We start from the raw sequence: 18,827 nt of genomic DNA on the forward strand, positions 1-18,827 counted from the left end.
TCTAATACTTATGCTATAAGCACTCAAGATCTTTTGAAAGATGCTATATTGTAAGAACATAAAAAAGCTCAAGAAAAATAGAACAGAGGTTTACAATGTACTCACGAATTGGAAGTTTCAAGGTAACATAGATATGCATTTTCCACAGATTGATCTAGAGAATCAATGTCATCCTAATTAAAATATTAACAGGTGTGCGTGTGTGTATGTGTGCGTAAATTAAGAAGATGATTCTATATTTTATAGAGAAATGCTAAAAGCCAAGAGACTCAGGGAAAAGACACCACGAAGAGTAGTTGCTCTGTCAGCTATTCAGCCTTATGATAAGTATTTCAGGAAGTAATTAGGAGCGCTCAGGATTGGCACAAAGACTGACAAATGAAAGAACAGAAAAGCAGACCCAGAAACAGAGCTGTGTATAGCAGAGGTGACACTGAAGCTGCAGCGATAGGTCAATCTCTTCCACTGAGTGTTTAAACAATTGGATGTTCATATAGAAAAACAAAAAGATAGAAAACTTGACCTCCACTTCATGTCATACACAAAAATCAATTCCAGGTAGTTTGAAGACTTAAAAGAGAAAAGTAAAACAATGTAACTTGAAGAAGATAATATTTTATCTTCTTGAGGTATTTTCATAACCTCCAAGAAGGGAAAGATCTTTTTAAATAGGGCACAGAAAGCACAAGCTACAGAATATGATTGATATGATAACTTGGATTATATTAAAATTAAGAGCTTCATCAAAAGATAGCATTAAGAGAGCAAAAATGGAAGCCACAGAGTTAAAGTTATTTGCTACACATAAAACTGACAAATGGTTCATACCCAGAATATGTTAAAAAAAAAAAACAAAAAAACGACAAATCAGTAAGTACAGGCCACCAGGAAGGTGAATGGGGCAATTGCTTGAACAGAAACTTCATAAAAAAAAAAAAAGGCTAATAAAAGTATGAAAAAGTGCTCAATATTATTAGTCATCAGGGAAATGCAAAACATTATAAAATATAACTACATAGTCAACAGAATGACTAAAATTTAAAAGTGTGCAATAGCATTCAGACTTTTAGAACTTTCTCCCACACTGTGAGTAGGAAAAGATATGGACACAATCACTCTGGAAAATAGCTTAAAAGTATCTACTAAAGTTGAACTTACATAGTCATGCTACCTTTTAGAATACAGTAACAGATGCATGTACATATAAGCAGGTGATGTGGCAAACTAGTTATTAATAGTTTATAGAAGCATTATGTGTACTAGAAAAAACAGTATATAACCCAATGTCCATCATTTGGAAAAATAAACAGTACTATACAGCACTGTTTTGAAGATAACAAAACTACTATTAGCCACCACATGGATGAACTTCTCAAAAGTAATATTGATTGAAAGAAGCCAATCACAAAATATTATGTACTGTATAATTCAATTTATGTAAATGTCAAAAGCAGACAAACTTCTACTATGTTATTTAGAGATTCATGAGTAGAAGGAAAAGTAAATCATGATCATTTTTGTTTTGGGCAAGGAGCATGAGTGTGATGTTTGTGAAGCTCAATGTTCTTTCTTGACTTGGTCGCTACTTTCATGAATGTTAGCTTTATGCTCATTCATTAAGGAACACCTAGGTTTTAGGCACATTTCTATGTTTAAAAAGATTTTTAAAAGGACATTATTTACTGGTAAAGAGAATGATCAATTAAAAGGTCATGAAGGTAATGAACATATATGTAATTGGTGATATAGACTCAAAATATATAAAGCATTAACTGACAAACATACAAATAAATCAATACATAATTGTTAAGTGGGGATTCAAACACATTCCCCTAAGAAATTCTAATATCAAGCAGACAAAAATAAGCAGCAATGAAATATTTAAATAACATTAATAATGTGCTCAAATGAAAATTTCACCCCTCATTCAGAGTATTCATATTCTTTTTTGAGCACACGTAGAACTTTCTCAAAAAGCAGATCCTAGCTGAGCCACAAAGAAAGCTCTTTTAAATTCTGTGATTCAACCTCATACAGACTGTGTTCTCTGACAGTAACAAAATATCATTGGAAATCAATGACAACAAGTATTTAAAACAAATATTTAACATGTACCTGAAATCTATACACATAACACACCATGCTGCTTAAAGCCTCTTGATTAAAACGAAAATCATAAGAAAAATTAGAACTAAATGCTTGCAGAAGCATTACCTGTCAAATTTTGTGGAATAGTATTAAGAAGGAAATTTGTGGCTTTGAATATAGTCATTAAAAATGAACAATTGAGTAGAAATTATCAAAGCACTTATGATATATTGAATTATTGTCTCCATTTCTTTATTTCTCTTTGTATCTACATCCTTTGTCATGTAAATTTCAAGTTTCTCCTACATAATTGCAGAGCACATTGCCCTGTTCTTTGACCTTGGATTTGGCTACATGACTTGCTTGGGCCAATGGGAGGCCACAGGAGACAGATATGAGCTTGAAATGAGCTGGTGCCTTGGGACTTGCTTTCCTGTGCCCTCTGTGATCATCATGAAAAGAGGATCTTCTGAGTAGCTGCTGCCCCTCCAGCCTGGCCCCCAGAGGGAGACATAAGATGCAGAATTGGCCCAGCCAGATCCACAGGCTGACATAGAACCACTCAGTGAAGCCCCCTCTAGACACTCCAATTCCAAGTAATAAGTACCTATTTTATTCCACATTGAGGTTCTCTGGTTATAATACACCAAAAACTGACTGATAGAAAACTCGGTACCTAGAAATGGAATTTCTGCCTTAATGAAAACCTAAAATACGTGGAAGTGGCTTTGGGACAGAGACAGTGGGAAACTTTTATAGAAAGCTGGAGAAAATGTTACTGAAGGCTGGAAAAATGGCAATTCATGTTATATACTGGCAACCCATTCACAAAATTTCTGCCTTTAGTTACTTGGAAGAAAGAAAATGAATCTAATGAATTTATGGACTTGGGAAAGAAGGTTTACAGGCAGAATGCTAAAAGCATGAGTCGATTGCTCCTACCTGCCTATTAGAAGGTACAGTGAGAAACAGATGGACTCAGAAATAAGCTGATCAGTTTGCGATCTGAATTTAGAGGGAATGTAGATCATTTACATAGAAAATCCAGGACTGTACACAAATTATTAGAACTAATAAGGAAGTTCAGCAAATTCCCAAGTTTAAGATCAATATGTGAAATGAAACAGTACTCCTTTATTCGAAAGACAAAGCATAACAAAACAATCACTAATGAAATAGATAGCACGTTGTAATTTGCAATAGCTACAAATCTATAAGGTACCCAGGATTTGACTCAAAGAAAGCATGAGACTTTACGGAGGTAATCTCTACTAGAACATAGGCAAAACCTTCTCTGACATAAATCGTATCAATGTTTCCTCAGGTCAGTCTCCCAAGGCAATAGAAATAAAAGCAAAAATAAACAAATGGGATCTAACCAGACATAAGCTTTTGCACAGCAAAGGAAACCATAAACAAAATGAAAAGACAACCTGTGGAATGGGAGAAGATATTTGCAAACAATGCGAAAACAAAGGCTTAATTTCCAAAGTGTACAAACAGCTCACACAACTCAATGACAAAAAACATACAACGCACTTGAAAACTAGTCAGAAGAACAAAATAGACATTTCTCCAAAGAAGACATACAGATGGCCAATAGGCACCTGAAAAGATGCTCAATATTGGTAAATATTAGAGAAATGCAAATCAAAACCACAGGGAGGTACCACCTCACACCTGTCAGAATGGCCATCATTAAACAGTCTACAAATAGAAAATACTGGAGAGGAAGTGGAGAAAAGGGAACCCTCCTACACTGTTGGTGGGAATGCGCATCGTTGCAGCCACTATGGAAAACAATATGGTGGTTCCTCAAAAGCTAAAAATAGAGTTGCTATATGCAGCAATCCACTCCTGGGCATATATCCCAATAAAAGTATAATTCAAAAAGATACATGCACCCCTATGTTCATAGCAGCACTATTCACAATAGCCAAGACATGGAAGCAACCTAAATGTCCATCAACAGATGAATGGATAAAGAAGATGTGGTACATAAATGCAATGGGATACTACTCAGCCATAACAAAGAACAAAATAATGCCATTTGCAGAAACATGGATGGAACTAGAGATGATCATACTAAGTGAAGGAAGTCAGAAAGAGAAAGACAAATACCGTATGATATCACATGTGGAATCTAAAATATGACACAAATGAACTTATCTATGAAACAATTAGACTCACAGACATAAAGAACAGACTTGTGGTTGCCAGGGGGAGGGGGGATTGGGGAGGGATGGAGTGGGAGTTTGGGATTAGTAGATGCAAACTATCATATATAGAATGGATAAACAAGAAGGTCTTACTGTATAGCACAGGGAACTATATTCAATATCCTGTGATAAACCATAATGGAAAAGAATATGAAAAAGAATGTATATATATGTCTAACTGAATCACTTTGCTGTACACCAGAAATTAACATAACGTTGTAAATCAACTACACTTCAATAAAAAAACTCTTTTAAAGAAAAAACCATAATTTGAAGATACATGCACCCCAGTGTTCATTGCAGCACTATTTACAATAGCCATGACACGGAAGCAACCTAAATGTCCCTTGACAGACAGAGGAGTGGAGAAAGAAGATGTGGTACATATATGCAATGGAATACTACTCGGCCATAAAAAGAGAACAAAATAATGCCATTTGAAGCAACATGGATGGACCTAGAGATTGTCATACTGAGTGAAGTAAGTCAGTCACAGAAAGACAAATACATATGATATCGCTTATATGTGGAATCTAAAAAAGAGGTACAAATGAGCTTATCTACAAAACAGAAATAGAGTTACAGATGTAGAAAACAAACTTATGGTTACCAGGGGGCAAGGGGGGGCAGGGATAAATTGGGAGATTGGGATTGACATATACACGCTACTATATATAAAATAGATAACTAATAAGGACCTACTGTATAGCATAGGGAACCCTACTCAGTACTCTGTAATGGCCTGTATGGGAAAGGAATCTAAAAAAGAGTGGATATATGTATATGTATAACTGAATCACTTTGCTGTACACCTGAAACTAACGCAACATTGTAAATCACCTGTACTCCAATAAAAATTCATAGAAAAAGAAAAGAACAAAAGAGAAAGAAAAGAAGATATGAATAAATGGAGATCTATAATATGCTCACTGAATTTGATTTATAAAAATGTTAACTTTCTCCAAATTAATTTGTACATTAAAAATTCTAATAAAATTTATAGAAGAAAATTGAAAAAGTTTTCAATTTATAGAGAATTGAAAAAAACATTTTGAAATGTATGAGAAAGAAAAACTTCTCTAAAAGAGTAAGAATTTGATAAATAAGACAAAGTGTGTGGCGGTGAATGGAGGATACATTCTATAAGATATTAAGACAAACTACAAGACTATAGTAATAAAGTAATATAATATTGTGGCAGTAACATATACATTGTCTGAAAAGCATAATAAAATATCAAGAAATAGATTTCTTTATACATGGTAGTCTGATATAATATAGATTTGACACCATACATTGGTAGAGAACAGAGAAGTAGAGAATAAATTTCAACCTTATATCACATTAAAAACATCCAAACAGGATTTTAAAAGACCTAAATGTAAAATTTAAATTATAAAATTAACTGCAGAAAATTATAAACATATATTCTTAACTTTGAAAGCACAAGGATCAAACTGATGCATCACTATCACAATTAATAATTTCTAGTGAACAAAGACAAAGGTCAAAGTTACTAGATGCATGACAGACTAGGAGAAGACATTTGCAAAAACTGAAACTGACAAGGATCAATATCTAAAATATACAAAGAACTCCTGCAAATGAACAAGAAAATGATAGGAAACCCAATAGAAAAAAGATCAAAGGTTATGAATAGGCAATTCACAGAAAGAGGAGCCTGAGCTGGTACAAGAATAAGAAAAGATGTTCAAAGAAGTGTAAGTCGAAACAGTAATATGCCATTTTAAAAGTAATCAAGTTAGTAAAATTTAAGAGCAAAATAAAATTATATGCTGCTGAGGGAAAATGAAACAAAACGTACTGCTGGTGGGAGTTCAAACCTATCTAATTCAAATTATATTGGTCCATAGGAAAGACATCCAAAGATGTTCATTGCATTATTGATTGTTTTAAGGAATTGAAAACAACCTTATCACCATGAGCAAGGAAGTCACATGCCATAGAATCCCTGTGTGCAAAAACATCCACATATCTAAACATCATTTTACTTATTACCCATCCCAGAAATTATTCTCAACTACGTATTTTCTTTTTGTGGAGGAAGGGATTTTTTTCAATACATACACTTGAAAATATAGGCTATATATTTATTCTGATTTAGAAGCATAAAGTTGATACACTCGGGCTGGTCAATCATTTTGTTCACCAAAGGAAAACCAAGGCAAAATAAAAGTCTAGTGGAGAGGAATCTCAAAGGGATTAATATAGAAGTATCAGCAAGATTTTTTTACATTAATGTTTAGTATTTTTCATTTGTAATGATATGAAATCTCATAATTTAAGAAGGAAAAATCAAGACTTGCATAGCTCTAGACCTCGTTTTGGAAATTGCTCTTATGACTTTAGTTTTCTGTGCTTTTTTTTTTTTTTTAAAGCTATCAGTTCTTCACTTCCTAACAAAACTGTGAGATTCGACTAAGCATGGCAGATTGAACTGGAGTGTGAATAGTGTGATTTAATACTCCTGCTAGGCTGAAATGTTTTCCTGTTAGGTTCTCATAGTGACCCCTCCCAACAGTTTGTTTGCATTTCTCAAAACCAGCTCTCCAAAGTTCAGTCTATTATGAAACACACAGGCTGCTATGATTTTCACAAAGCTAAAACAGGCATTTTTTTTTTTTTTTTTTTTGTAGAATAAAATCCAGTTCCAATTTGACTGTCTGTAACAAAATTTGTATTGATTAAAAACTTCACTGTTGGGCTTCCCTGGTGGCGCAGTGGTTGAGGGTCCGCCTGCCGATGCGGGGAACGCGGGCTCGTGCCCCAGTCCTGGAAGATCCCACATGCCGCGGAGCGGCTGGGCCCGTGAGCCGTGGCCGCTGGGCCTGCGCGTCCAGAGCTTGTGCTCCGCGGCAGGAGAGACCGCAGCAGTGAGGTGGCCGTGTACTGCAAAAATAAGGCCTCTCGCAAAACGATCCAAATAATTCCATATATGCTAGGACATTCTTTCCAATTCTTTTAAAAAAGAATATTGGAAAAGGTATATTATGCTCAAAGAGCATTTTCATTCATGCTTGGGGCTTCTGTGCTATGTTGACTATGCTGCTGTTTAAAAATATTTTTATACACACACATACATACACATTTGGTTTATGATCTTAAGTTTAAAAACACTTCTGACTTGGAGCAAATTTTCTCATGGCCAAAATTCTGTGGCATGTTATGGCAATGCCATTAGTACATTGGGACATCTTTTTTTAAGGTTGTACAATTGATGGAATAGTTAATTATTAATGTGACTGGCATCTGTAAAGAAAAAGGGAGTTCTCTTGCTTTCAGGCCATAGACTCAGTATGTAAATCTCTTGTGTGGCTGCAACCCTAATATTCCTGCAGCTATAATGTCACCTACCGTAATTTTTCTGCTAATAAACAAATTTGAACTAGCTAGGAATCCTAAATTTTGAGACTCGTTGTTTATCTCAAATATACTCCAGAGAAATAGTAATGCAGTTCTGCTTTGAATTTAATTTAAACAGGAACAGGCAAAACAAATCTCTATGGAGGACATTTGACAATAATAAAATATTTCTCCCAGCGGGTGAGCTGGTAGCAATTGTATTGTTGCAATCCAAGCTCACGTTTCAGTAGGTCATTACCATCATAACAAGCCCTTGGACCAACTGGCATGGACATGCAACATTGAGCCCCTGATGGGCACATTATTTCAGACCTTTAACTTCACGGAGAACAAGACAAATACTCCTGGGAAGGAGGGATTATATTTTGAAATCCCTTTCTTTTCTGTTTTGTTTCATAATAAGATGCAGTGTACAATCAGTCTACTGCTACTTGTTTCATTGTTTTTCCACACTACCAAGGGGCACCAGAAGCTAGACTTAGAGATCTCAAAGTGCCAGAAACACTGACCTAAACCCTCTACGTCTATTAGACTATGGAACTTTCCATTCAATGTGTACACCACTGTAGGTGAAACAAAAACCTTAAGAATTTCTCTTTTCTTTGACAGTTTAATCACAAATTAAACAACAAACAAAGTGTACCTAAAGTTTTTGCATAGGCCCAAGAATGAAATATTCTATCTCAGTTCTATTTCGTTTCTACCTCTTACCTAAAGCAGCAACTTGCAAAATATAGGTAACAGGAATCATTCCAAGAAATCAGTTTTGTGTTGCTCTTTTGTTTTTTACAGTAGGGAAAAAACAGGCATTTTGAACCACACCTAAATTAATTTTAAAGCACATGAAAGGGCCAAATGAGCACGACTCAAAAAAAAAGATTGTGTGATATTCTGTGCAGGTGTTTAACAGGTATCTCCATTTTCACCTGGGGCATAACCAGAAGATATGGCTTGGGAATCATTGAAGAAAACGTGTGTTCTCCATGTGCGCTGGGGCAGGATGGAGGTGGGAGGGTTGAGGGGGAGTAGCTGGGGTCGGGGGAGTGGAGGTGAAAACATTCCAAATGCATTTCATTGGCTTTGTGAGTTAAAAAGTAAAAAGGTTAAGTCCTTTTGTCTTGATATTAAAGAAAAAGATAGTCTAAAACTCTCACAAAAATTCAGAGCCAATATCTGAAAAGGTTTTTTTTTTTAAACTTTTTAGAACATTCCTGGCTTATTTGAGAAAAGTATAAAACTTTAAAGCAATGGTTTCCTCATTTTGTCTTCACATTAGAATCACCTGGAGATTTTTTTAAACTATTCCCAAGCCCAGGCCAATTAAACCCCAATCTTCAATATGAGCGCCGGGGAATTTTAACATTCTTCACATGATTCCAATATTCTGCCAAGTTCGAGAACCACCACTTAAAAAATAAAAAATCACTTATACACAACAGGTAGAAATAAAAGTGACCCTTTAACATAAATACATAACTCACTTGTCAAGTCTACTAGTTGTTTATATACCAAGAAATGCAACAAATGTCAAAATCCTACTTTGTTTTCTTTTACACCTGAGGCAACCGTGATAAATACATCAGTACCAGCAAAGTTGCTCTGTAATAATTCTAAATTACAAAAACCAGAATTCTGACATAGAAGTTCTCAAAAGCATGTGTGTGTGTGTGTGTGTGTGTGTGTGTGTGCACGTGTGTGTGTGTAGAACACATACTTTTAAATGAGGACCTACTGGAAGATTACAGGCATGATTTTCCTTCTTAGGTTTGTCTCTTGCATGGTCTCAGTTTTACCCAAATATTTTGAAACTATCCATAATAAAACATGTCAGATTCTACATTGGGCTACTGCCACTCAAAGGACATTCGAACAGGGAAGACAAGTCTTGAGTTCTGTGGCCAGCTAGTGCATCTTAGTGATTTAGGTTATCTCACGCCCCTAAATCGGATGCAGTCCCGGGGGGAGGGGAGGAGGGGGGGGTTGTGTCACCAGCTTGCTTCTCTAGAGAACCAGCCACCTCGGAAAGGTGAGAAACACGGTGGGCAAACACAATGACAGGACACTGTCCGGATAGGAAGAGAAGCCAAGAAAGCACATATTATTAGCACCTTGGTGATGGCTCCAGGAGGGGCCCGTGGGAGAAAAGCTGACCCTGAGCGGCAAGGGCCCTCGCCTCTCCCGGCAAAAAAGCCAAGGGGAAGCCACTTGCTGTCAGCAGTGCTGTTTAACCCTCCTGAGTTCCAAGACAGCGCCCCGTCCTCAGGCTCACCGATCTAGAAGCTCTGCCGCTGCCCTGTTCAGGAAATCCTGCCGGCCACTCCGCTCAGCGCTGCTCCGAGGACTCTGCAGCTCAGCTGGCTGCCAAGCTCAGAGCTAGCGCCTGATTTAATTGTGGATGGAGGGAAATAATAGGTATCTCTAGCAGATTTTAATAGGATCTTAAAATAGGGGGAAAGTTTTCTGTTATGACATTGACACAGAGGCGACAATTTGGAGTAATGCAGAATGATGTGGAGATGCTTTAAGATTAAATAAGAGCTATATAAAGGCTTGTCAGAATGAATTCTAATGTGCCTGAGACACTTTGCATACTCTTAAATATGCAAAATGTCTCTTGGCACCCTAGAATTCATTCTGACAAGCCTTTATATAGCTCTTATTTAACCTCCCACTTTACTTTTAGGGAACAGGTTCTCAGATACTCTTTGAATGCAAGCAACAAAGGGCAGTGTTTATTGATTTGGTTCTTTAGTGGGGGAGGGAGCGTGAAAAAAGAAAACACCGTACAAAGGAGCAAAATCAAAAGTGGAAGCATGTTTAATATTGCTCTACCGTCATCCTGAAAGGCATAATAATTTGAGTTACACATCTGAACTGATTGGAGTTACAGAATCATATCTCCCTTTTGCATTTAACAATATATACAATATAAAATAAATACATTTACACAAATGGACATTTGCTGGAGCACACAGTATGGTACACATCACAAAAATATACAATTGATTGCTTTACAGATGTGAAGCCCATCTACAGCTATAGACAAGGTTTTATTATTATTATTCTTTTTACTACTGTCTATAATGCAACTCCTGGATTATTATAAGCAGTTAAAATTTTTTTTGTCCTTTTATGATCTTTGCACATAAGACTGCCATAAAATGTTTTCCTAGGCAGGTAAACAGAGACGCTTAAATAATTAAAATACAATCACCAACACTCATTTTCTCTTCTATAAGAAAAATAGCAGTTTTAAATTTTTTATATCTTTTATGTTATCATTTAAATGCAAAATAGTGGAATAAATACAACAATCTGATCTGATTGAAACACAAGTGTAACTACAGGTAGTCACACAATCATATTGCTTTAAATAAGAACAAACCTAAAAGAAGCAAAATTACAATTAAAATCATACGGCTAAAACATACACCTTGATAACCTTCCAATACTTCACATTAAGTAAATGGTCTTGCTTGAAACTTGAAAAAAAAACTTACCTCAAGCGAGGTTTAAGATGAAGCATTTACCCTAAAGCCCGTGCAGTTCTTTTAGATCTAAATTTTAGTTGTGTTTCCTATTTGTGAGATACTTGTTCTCTTGCAATGCTGAGAGTCAATTAAACTGAAAACTAAAAATTGTTCTTCGTTCTTTTTCCATCTCTCCATCTTGCGTTTTCAGTTGGTTGGCTTTTACTCCTTAAGCCCAAGTACTTTAATGTGATACAGTGAAAACAATGTATATATTGTATATATTTTATTTATATATATAGTGTGGTTGAATAGTAGTAACTTAAACCCTGCACAAACTGTCTGGAAAATAATCTTTTTTAAACACTTACATATATAAATAATCTTAGAGAATCAGCACCTTTTTTTTTTTTCCCAGGAGTTGTATTTTCCGTTGTTATTTTTCAAGGGATGTGCCAATTTCTGAACTCCTATCACAGCTATAAATTTCAAGTTATTGACCATCTGAATGAATTGCTAATGATGATTTATCTAGAATCACACTACAGTCACTTCTCTACTGAGAAACCACAATCTACAATTATAGTCCCATATAGCTAATGATAGATACACAGTATTCCTAGCACTAGGCTGATGAAACATCAACCCAAGGTATTTTGTTTAAAGCACACAAAGTAGCAATAGTTTTGGAAACGTGTCCGCACCAAAATGTTTCGCAACAACACAGAGCGAGTTTATAACAACATCTGAGAGATGAATGAGTGAAAGCCATATATACAGCATTTAAAAATTAGACTTATCTATATTCTTGAAATATTCAAAGTTTTATTTCTAAGCTATACATTGGTATTCTATAATAAACCATTAGAGAAATTATTCCTTGTTTTGAAAATATCATTATGATTTTGATGTGTATCTGTTCATAATGAATACTTGTTTGGAGTTTCAATCTCTTAATTATTATTAGGAAGAACCTTATTAATGGTAAGGAATAGAATATACTACTGTAGTCTCCTGAGGAATTGTACATCCAATATTGTCTCTAATTCTACCCTGTGTCTAAAAGCACACACCACAAGAATCCAAACACCACACGAACAACAAGACAACAGTCTTTGAATGCAACATAAAATTCAGGAAAGCACAGCAAACATGAAACATTGAAAAGCTGAACTACATTTCTTTTGTTTGTTAGGATTACAATTTTAATTACATCTGTGTACATAGAATAAGACTGTTCACATAATACAGGGAGCAGCTACTAACAATGGTCCATTGGTATAGCATTTGATGGAGGTTACTGTTTATTGGTTATTCAGCGATTGTAGATTTTGGGGGTATCTAATTGATTTCTTCATTAGATTACACCTCTTAACAGTCTGGGACCTGACTGACTTTCTTGCTGTGACAATACTGGTTGAAAAGCACATAGATTGGCTTAGCTCTTGGTAAAAACTGCAGATTAATTTAAACAAACATTCCTAAATGAATCAACACATAGAGATTAGGTTTTAGAATTTGGTCAGGCGTCTGCTGTCTTTGATGATTTTTTTTTTTTTTTCAAATTCTGGCATTTGCTTTATTGCCTCTTAGGTGAATACTGGCTCACAGCTCCTTCTGAGAAAAGGTCTGTAACTTTGCAAACAGGCAGTATCTCATTCCTGACCACCGTGGCAGCTAGAAGTCCTATGGCAACTAGACCTCCCAGGTAGAGAGGGGCGCTCCTGATCATTCTACGGATCTGTATTCCATGTGTGGTGCTTACATACGTGACCACTCGGAGTCACTGCAGGTGTAATCTAATCCTTTGTGTCAGTGAACATTTAGGTAAACTGGAGCTCATGTTAAGAAATTGATGTTTGGGACCAGACTGGCACACAACATAAATTGCATCCGTGATAATATGCACCTTCCCTTCAACTATTGCTTGAGTAAGTTAAATTCCCATATTAATAAATGGCTGAAAAGTGGTAAAGCTGGTACAAAAAAATCTCCATTTGTAAGAAGAAATGAAACATTTTTTAAAAATCTTCCTTCAGGATTCATTTGTCCTTCATTATTGTTCATAATTGTTCAAAGCCAGCACAAAATTGCAGTATTCTTATTTCTCTTTAGTATTGCATGAATGAATAAAGCTTAAACTATTCCCTGAAAAAGTTACATAGTCACTAAACTAACAAATACCTGGAAGACTTGAAAAAACAATTAAGGAATCAAATGGCTGTAACTGATCTAGATGGAAAAGCAATGATAAGAAGCAGCCGATGCAACGTTGCTTAAGTCGTCTAATTAGAGGCTGCTCCAGTGGAATCTAATACCGCACTCAGTCAATTTGTGTATGTTGCACTGTACTCTTAGGTACCACGGTTCTCTCTCTTTGATTCCTTAGTCATTGGGGATGTTATGGTTCACAAGAAGTTCACTGGTATCCATATTATGGATCTCCATCCTTTGGCAGGGCTGGCTTCCATCACTCTCCAATTAGAGACTTCTTTTAAAAGTTCAGCAGCAGAAGGAAAGAAGGAAGGAAGGAAGGAGGAAGGGAGGGAGGGAGGGAAAGGAAAAGAAAGGAAAGGCGGCAACATTTTCTTATAACCAGAGCTATTAAAATTTAAAAGAAAGGGGAAGAATGAGAAAAGAGGGAGGAAAGTAGAAGAAAGGAAGGAGGGTGGGAGGGAAGGAAGGAAGGAAGGAAAGGAGAGAGTGGGGAACCAGCAATGAAGGAAGCAAGAAACGAAGGAGAAAGAGAATAGGGCGGGAGAAAAAAAAAAAAGAGCAAAAGAAACGGAGAAAAGATGAGATTAAGGTAGAAAAAAACTCATCAGGAGGATACAGAGGAATCTGAAAGCTGCTTCAGTCTTGCTGCTAAATTATCAGTGCAGTCTTACTTGATTTTTGATGTTGTTAACTAAACTCTAAGTGTTTTTTGACATCACTCTTGGGTTTATTTTTCCCTTTTTCGGCGTGCAGGATAGGATGCCCAGGGAAGCTTTTAGTCAGACCTTGGCCTCCAGCATTTCCAAAAAAAGTTTGTGCATGGGGACTTTGCCTTCCAGTTTGATGTTGTAGAAATGCTGCACGGCCTTGGTAGAGGTCTGCCTCAGGAGCGGCAGCGTCATCAGCATCTTGCCGGCCCTGCGAGGGTCTTCCATGTGCTGGCCGGCCTCATAATCCTGCAAGGCCTCATGTAGGACATCCTGAAGCTTCTGAACGGCTTCGACGTCTTCTATGTGCATGGAGTCTGTACAAGGCCAAAGAGAGAAACAATATTAACAATAATAAAAAATACGCTGATTCGAGTTATGAAACTTAAACCTTATTACTGAACTTCTCTACGCTGTGATTTGTTCAGAGACTCTCACATTTCCAAAATCTCCATTTTATTTTTCTAAATTTCACTGCAGTAGATAATTTACAATACTGGCTTAGAACATGGGAATTACTACAAAAAGCCTTTATTTCAAACATGTGGGTTTCTTTCCTCCTGAGACTGAGCAAGTGAACACTTTAACAGATAACAGTCTTGGCTGTCTTACTCATTACCTCATTCGTGTATTTATTCATTCAATCAATTATAAAAGGCCATCTCTTAAAAAATTATTCTATGTAACGTTGTGTAAAATTCAGACCTTGTGCTCAAAAAGCCCATATGTCCCAAAAGGGGAAAAAAGAAGTTGATAACCAAAATTTTAAGAACTCCATGTAAACACACCAAATCTAACACTACGCTGAGTTGTAGGCTGTACAGAAATCACAATACATTGCTCATCTTTTTAGGATTTTTAGTGTACTCTTAACAGTTCATTAAAACATCCTGACATAGCCTGCTTCTCTGCAGACTTTAGATTAATGAATTCTGAAATTCTTTTCACATTTGTGAAGGTGAACTTTGCCCTTAAGTGACTAATTTAAAAATCTAATTCAGTCAAGCAAGGAAAGGGTTAACAGGGTTGCCACAATTATTCTTGCGAGAAATGTGAGATGTGGGGAAAAAATAAAAGTTCCAGTTCCAGCTCTAAAACAGACACTTAATTATATACAAGTTTGAATCATTTAGCACGTTTTATTGATTCTGATGACAGTTTATCTGTTAATTACACATAACGGCGTCTTTGGGGGATTCTTCACCGTTAATAATTCTAGTTCTCTGAGAATGCAGAGCTCTGAGATATACGTACCTAGCCTAATCTTTCATATCATTCAAATATCAGATCACATGCCCCCCAAAAGAGAGAGAAAACGTAATTTAAAATCAAGCAGCTAAACATACGATAAAAAAAATTATGGCAAGGTACTTAAAAGATCAATGGCTATAACCAATAAAGGCTTTTAAAACTTATTTTCTTTACTGCTTTTTTTTTTTTTAACACGGTCATTTTAAAATCGTTTCATCATATCATTGGCGAATTGACCACCATTTACATGAGGTGGTTAATAACACATTTCTTTAAAAGAGTTTTGAATATTCTGGAATATAGTTGCTTATATAAGGGTTTACTGCTCAAGACTCGATTCCTGCCTGCTGGAGCCAAAAGAAGGAATTCTTCTGGGTGGGAAACGTTGACAGTGGTGTCCTGGAGTGGAACTCCAGACATTCTCCAACATGACCCCTGGCCTTTCCGGTGGACTGTTTCTACCTAGGCTTTCCTGCAATCTGGTTCCTTTCAGCAGAGCAATTCCATCCACTTCCTGTGTGTCTTCTCTTAGAAACAAGCGCACGGAATTTCCAAAGTTGTCTAAGGGGGCGGTAATGAAAGTGACAAAAAAACAGTCACGGAGGTGACAACAACATGCTCTGATATTTATTTCTATGTTTGCACTTAAATACTGTCAGGGGAAAATGGTGGACATGGACACACAGTAATGGTGAGTGCTTAGATACACAGAAGATTGGCCTTTGTACATAAGGGAACCGGGATGAAGTGGACTCACCCAACCTATCTGGGGACTAAACGTTAACACTCTAAGTGAAAACCGTGGGGAAGAAATGGATGAGGAAAAAAGGAACTGCAGTCTTTACAGACAAAATTAAAACAAAATAGCGGTTTTCCAAACAGATTGATTTTTTAAAAAGCAGAATAAATATACTGATTAAAAAAAGCAGAATAGGGACTTCCATGGCCTTCCAGTGGTTAAGACTCTGTGCTTCCACTGCAGGAGGTACGGGTTTGATCCCTGGTCAGGGAACTAAGACCCCGCAAGCTGCGCAGTGTGGCCAAAAAATTTTTAAAAAAAAGAAAGAAAGAAAATAAAAATTTTAAAAGCAGAATAAATATAATAAATATACCATTTCTTAAGTACCTGTTTTGGGTGAGGCTTCTGATAAGCACTTTATGAACACTGTCTCATTCATCTCCCAACAGCCCTGCAAGGCAGGTGGCTGCTAGGAAGTGTCAGAGTAGGCTTAAACTCTGGTGTCTTTGAATCAAAGTGTGCTGCCAGAATTTATAACACTGGACATGGCATTTCCTTTTTTTTTTTTTTTTTTAAAGAGCTGAAATCGTCCTCTTAAGCACATCTCATTCAACTTTGCGTCTTCAGCAAGAATCTTTTCTACAAGATTTCTAATAAAGACAATGCCAGTTACATGGAGAGCATTCTACTTAACAAGGGACAGAACTACTTGTTAGAAGTGTCCTCTTCATATGTTCCCAAATCTGCCTCTAACTTCCATCCTTTGGTCCTGGTTCTAACTACTGAAACAATACGGGATAACTTTCTTTCTTTGACATGGCAGGTCTTTAAATGCTTGAAGTATGGTCAGCTCAGCCCCGACTCCGTCTTGCCTTCCCCACTACTCTTGCCTGGCAGGAGATATATTATAGGATGTCACAGGAAATGAGGCGAGAACAAATAGCAGAGAGATATGCTCACAAACAGCAATTAAGACTTCAAACTATTCTTTAAAGGCGGTGATTTAGCTTGAGAGATTTAAAAATGATTTAATCAAATTACTGTGATAATTTAACTTCCCATTTACAGAAAAGATTCTAACTCATTTTAGCTTTACCCATTCTCGGAGCTGCTAATACTTTAAATGCAAACTCACTAAATCTGAACTATTTAATTAGACCATGATTCAGCTGGCAGACTGCTGAAGAAAATATTAATCTCCATTAAGGATCCTAGTTCAAGTTCTGGCTCTGTGGCTTTAATCTCTGTTTTGTTCTTCGGGCTAAATTTACACATTTATGCAAAGTTCAGTAGAACTGGCATTACTTTATATAATTATTTAACTCTAGTTGTTGGTACTGGGTTTGGGTTTTTTTTAACTTTACGTTTTAAAGGAAATTTTCCCAGTATTTGTGCTAATGGGAACCAGCTAAACTTAATAATGGAAATCACAGGTTTATGAACTAACCAGACAGTGCAAAGCTGAACATTAAAAACACCGAGTGAGTTGCTAAGAAAAAAAAAAAAAAGCCTAGGATTTCTGGGTCCAAGCCCAGACCTATTAAATCAGAAAATTGGAGCTGGATGCAGGACATCAGTATTTTTTAAAATCTAGGTGATCCTATGGTCAAGCCAGGGTTGAGAATCACTAAACTAGACAATAAGACAAACAAATGCTATTCTAAAATGATCAAGATTCCAAAAGATTACCAAAGTTCCAACGATACGTATAGTGTCACTCATATATTAAGTTTCAACATCTAATAATAATATAGAACCCTTTTGTTAAATTCCAATATTTTCCTCCATGAAGTACGACCCTAAAGGGACATGTCTAGCTCAGATCATTTACTCTGGGAAGACAGCTAAATATCCTTAGACCGCAATAGCCGCAAAATTCAGTGATACTTAGAGCCGTTGCAAAAGAAGATTTTGTTTGTACTTCTTACCTGGAATAAGGCGCTGCCCTTCTCTATGGTAAAATTATCCATTACTGTGGCAATAGGTAAAGCTACTTACTCCAGAATGCCCACACTCTGTTTAGGAAATGTCTTCAGGACTTGTAGCTCATTCTTGGCACTATTTTCTCAATGATGCCAAATCTTATTTTGAGGACGGAATTGAATATTAGACATAAATAAAGCATATTCAGAGTCAAATCTGGTACATATTATAAACCAACACTCAGAGTAACCTTTTCTGTGGAAGACAGATGTTGATTTTCTTTAGTGTTAGTAAACTGCCTACATGAAGAGGGGCAGTAACGATACAGCTGACGTGACTCTAATCACCAAAGGAATGAAACACAATATGATGAAAAAGAGAAGTGAGCAAAAGTCTATTTTCTAAAAGATAATTTGTGTCTCCACATTTTTATATACAATTATAAGGAGTCTAAAAAGGTGATCTTCTCAGTTACAATCAGATGAGATACCGAAGAACCCTGGTTGACTGTCATGGCACAATGGCTCTTGATTAACATAGACAGTCAAACTTAACGTTTTCAAAAAGGTGCCAATCATAAAGTTTTGATTAAAAATCAGTAAACTGTATTCCAGGAGGATGGCAGTGGTGGCAGCAAAAACTTTTAATCTCTCCAAATCTGCAAATAAAAGAACAGAGCGGGCTTCCCTGGTGGCGCAGTGGTTGAGAGCCCGCCTGCCGATGCAGGAGACGCGGGGTCGTGCCCCGTTTCGGGAGGATCCCACATGCCGCGGAGCGGCTGGGCCCGTGAGCCATGGCCGCTGGGCCTGCGCGTCCGGAGCCTGTGCTC

The 18,827-nt window shown here is 36.6% G+C and overlaps 1 protein-coding gene across 2 annotated transcripts in view; it reads right to left on the reverse strand.

The window, feature by feature from the left end:
• Window positions 1-10,493: 10,493 nt before the first annotated feature.
• Window positions 10,494-18,827, reverse strand: part of LOC103084264 (estrogen-related receptor gamma) — a 159,144-nt gene continuing 150,810 nt past the window's right edge. For both annotated transcript variants that reach the window (XM_007466319.1, XM_007466318.1), the window contains exon 5: window positions 10,494-14,402. In XM_007466319.1, coding sequence (XP_007466381.1) covers window positions 14,158-14,402 — 245 coding nt within the window. In that variant the 3' untranslated portion in view covers window positions 10,494-14,157. The remainder of the gene's footprint in view (window positions 14,403-18,827) is intronic.

The sequence above is a fragment of the Lipotes vexillifer genome, unplaced genomic scaffold (assembly GCF_000442215.2).
Source record: "Lipotes vexillifer unplaced genomic scaffold, Lipotes_vexillifer_v1.1 scaffold139, whole genome shotgun sequence".
Classification (NCBI taxonomy): Eukaryota; Metazoa; Chordata; class Mammalia; order Artiodactyla; family Lipotidae; genus Lipotes; species Lipotes vexillifer.